Source organism: Emiliania huxleyi (assembly GCF_000372725.1).
Source record: "Emiliania huxleyi CCMP1516 chromosome Unknown EMIHUscaffold_184, whole genome shotgun sequence".
Lineage (NCBI taxonomy): Eukaryota > Haptophyta > Isochrysidales > Noelaerhabdaceae > Emiliania > Emiliania huxleyi.
Genome location: NW_005200746.1, coordinates 31,602 through 34,734, shown reverse-complemented (window position 1 = coordinate 34,734; position 3,133 = coordinate 31,602). Strand labels below are relative to the sequence as shown.

The 3,133-nt window shown below is 67.3% G+C and overlaps 1 protein-coding gene across 1 annotated transcript; it reads left to right on the top strand.

Annotated features, from left to right (window-relative positions):
- Nucleotides 1-9: 9 nt before the first annotated feature.
- On the top strand, nt 10-2,785 carry EMIHUDRAFT_232686 (hypothetical protein; the record flags this gene model as incomplete). The annotated part of the gene is made up of 8 exons (XM_005782903.1): nt 10-408; nt 646-1,092; nt 1,614-1,694; nt 1,803-1,883; nt 1,990-2,070; nt 2,174-2,251; nt 2,359-2,439; nt 2,542-2,785. Coding segments are annotated over 8 exons (1,492 nt in total), but the record flags the coding sequence as incomplete, so codon positions are not given.
- Between the last annotated feature and the right edge of the window lie 348 nt (nt 2,786-3,133).

Here is a 3,133-nt window from a genome sequence, read left to right as displayed (position 1 = left end):
TCGGGCTTCATGGGTGCCCTCATGGGGTGCCTTGGCGTCTCTGTCGTGGCGCTGAGTTGGAGAGGCTCCACGGCCAGCAAGACCGGCCCCGACAAGGTCCAGAAGCGCTCGAGGCTCGCCAAGAAGATCGAGGACATGGCAATGGCTGGCAGCACTGGTGTTTGCCGCACTCAGATCTTCTTCTACTTCTTCTGCTTTGTCGCAATGGTCGGCCTGTGCGGCGTGACCTTCGAGGCCTTCGTCGTGAGGTACACTCGGGGGCGCGGCGCTGCTGGGAAGGCCCGGAGGCTTGTCGAGACGGGCCTCGCCGGCGCGGGAGCTTTGCGGCTGGGGCGGGTCGCCTCGCTCGAGCCATCCCGATCCGCCGCACAAGTCCGCGTGGCCGCCGCCGCGCTGCTCGTCGGCAGGGTGGCCGCGTCTGCCACGGATCCATCAGGTGAGCTCCTGCCGTCAGCGGCAGCTCTCTCACCGGAGCCACCACACCATGGCCGAAAGCTCTCTCACTGCGAAGCCAGTGGCCTCTGTGGCTACTGCTCCGCTTGCCCAACTTGCAGTGGCGTTGGCGGCAGCTGCTCCTCTTGCTGCCCTCAGCGCTCACCCCCACCGCCCTCTCCGACACCGCCTCTTCTACCCGACATGGTGCAGCTGGGCTGCGATTTCGAGGTCGACACTTGCATCTGGAACGACACCGCGCCGGACGGGTACACTTGGACGCGCACGAGCGGCGGCACGCCGTCTCCAGGCACAGGCCCGAGCGGCGACCACACCACTGGCTCGGGCTCCTACCTCTACACCAAGGCCTCTAGCATCTACAACAAGCTGCACCAGCTCGAGAGCCCGCGCTTCTCGCTCCAGCAGGACGCCACCCTCTCCTTCTTCTACCACATGTACGACTCCCACAGCTCGTACATGGGCACCCTCTCCGTCGAGACCTACAACAACGAGACGGGCTGGTCGACGCTCTGGAGCAGGAATGGCAACCAGGGCAATAGCTGGCTCGACGCGGCGGTCATCCTACCCGCCTCGACGACTCAGGTGCGCTTCAACGGTGAGACGGGGCCGAGCTGGAGCTCGGACATGGCGCTGGACGACGTCTCCTTCTCGCAAATTGCGCCTCCGTCGCCGCCGCCGTCGCTGCCGCCGCTCTCCCCCGGCTATGTCGCCGCGGCGAGCGAGGACCAGCTCCGCAACCTGATCGAGGACGCTACTTCAACTGCTGCCAACGTCTCCATCTACCTGCCGCCCGGTGCAGAGTTCAAGCTGAGCAGCCAGATCAGCTGCGGCTCCACCATCAAAGTGACCGTCGCCAGCAGCGGCGAGGGCGCGACGCTCGACGGCAAGGGAGAGACCAGGCTCTTTTACCTCTCGGGCGGCTGCAGCCTCACCCTGCGGGGGCTGACCCTCGTCAACGGGAGGGCGGTGGACGTCGGCGGCGTTGTGTTCGCGGACGGCGCAGGCGACGTCGAGATCATCGACTCGGTCGTGAGGGACTGCTCTGCTACCTATGTGCGCCGCGTAGAGCTAGCCGCCGGCCCTGCAGCGCCGCACGGCAGCGGGGCGAGTGATAGAGAGGACCACGGCTGCCTCACCCCGCTCTCTCCTCGCAACCGCAGGAGGGCGGCGTCGTCTGGACGCAGGACAGTGGTGCGGTCTCGATAACCAGCTCGACCGTGTCGGGCTGCTCGGCTCGCAATGTGCGCCGCGTAGAGCTGGCCGCCGGCCCTGCAGCGCCGCCACGGCAGCGGGGCGAGAGATAGAGAGGGCCACGGCTGCCTCACCCCGCTCTCTACTCGAAACCGCAGAACGGCGGCGTCGTCTACGCGTATGAGAACAGCGGTGCGGTCTCGATAATCGGCTCGACCGTGTCGAGCTGCTCTGCTTCTGTGCGCCGCGTAGAGCTAGCCGCACCCCTGCAGCGCCGCACGGCAGCGGGGCGAGTGATAGAGAGGGACACGGCTGCCTCACCCCGCTCTCTCCTCGCAACCGCAGTGGGGCGGCGTCGTCTGGGCGGGGTACAGCGGTGTGGTCTCGCTAATCGAGTCGGTCGTGAGGGACTGCTCGGCTGGCACTGTGCGCCGCGTAGAGCTAGCCGCACCCCTGCAGCGCTGCACTGGTGGCGAGAGGTGAAGAGGGGACACGGCTGCCTCATCCCGCTCTCTCCTCGCAACCGCAGGGCGGCGGCGTCGTCTACGCGGGGTACAGCGGTGTGGTCTCGCTAATCGAGTCGGTCGTGAGGGACTGCTCTGCTAATGTGCGCCGCGTAGAGCTAGCAGCCTCCCTGCAGCGCCGCACGGCAGCAGGGCGAGAGATGGAGGAGGGCCACGGCTGCCTCACCCCGCTCTCTCCTCGCAACCGCAGTGGGGCGGCGTCGTCTACGCGTCTCGCAGCGGTGCGGTCTCGATAAGCGGCTCGAGCGTGTCGGGCTGCTCGGCTGGCACTGTGCGCCGCGTAGAGCTAGCCGCCCAGTAGCGTCGCACGGCAGCGAGGCGAGAGGTAGAGAGGGCCGGCCTGCCTCACCCCGCTCTCTCCTCGCAACCGCAGTGGGGCGGCGTCGTCTACGCGTCTGACAGCGAGTCCCTCTCCATCGCGGGTGTCGACTTCATCAACAACTCGGCTTCAACAGGCTCGGTGCTGTACCTGCTAAACCACGAACAAACCTCCATCAGCAACGCCTCCTTCACTGGCAACGACGGTGTCACGATCCAGACTGTCAGCTCGGAGATAGACTGGGACTGCCGCTTGGGCAGCTGGATGCCGACCAAGGGCGCCTTTGAAGGCGACTTCAGTGTCCCCGAGTGCAACCCTTGCCCCGCTGGCTACTATGGGGCAAGGAGCGGCCTCACCAAACCCTCCTGCAGCGGCCAGTGCACCAGGGGCCACTTTTGCAAGGAGGGGACCGCCGACCCCGAGCCCTGCCCGGTCGGCACTCGCATGCCCGCCCTCGGCGCGGCGAGCAGCGAGAGCTGCATCCCGTGCGCTCCAGGCCAGCATCAGCCCCTCGCGGGAGAGGAGGAGTGCCTTCCTTGCGCAGCGGGCTCCTTCTCTCCCGACGTCGGCCTCGCCGCCTGCGACCCTTGCCCGCGCGGAGGCCATTGCGAGGAGGCGGGCGCCGCTACACGCATGGTCTGGGAGC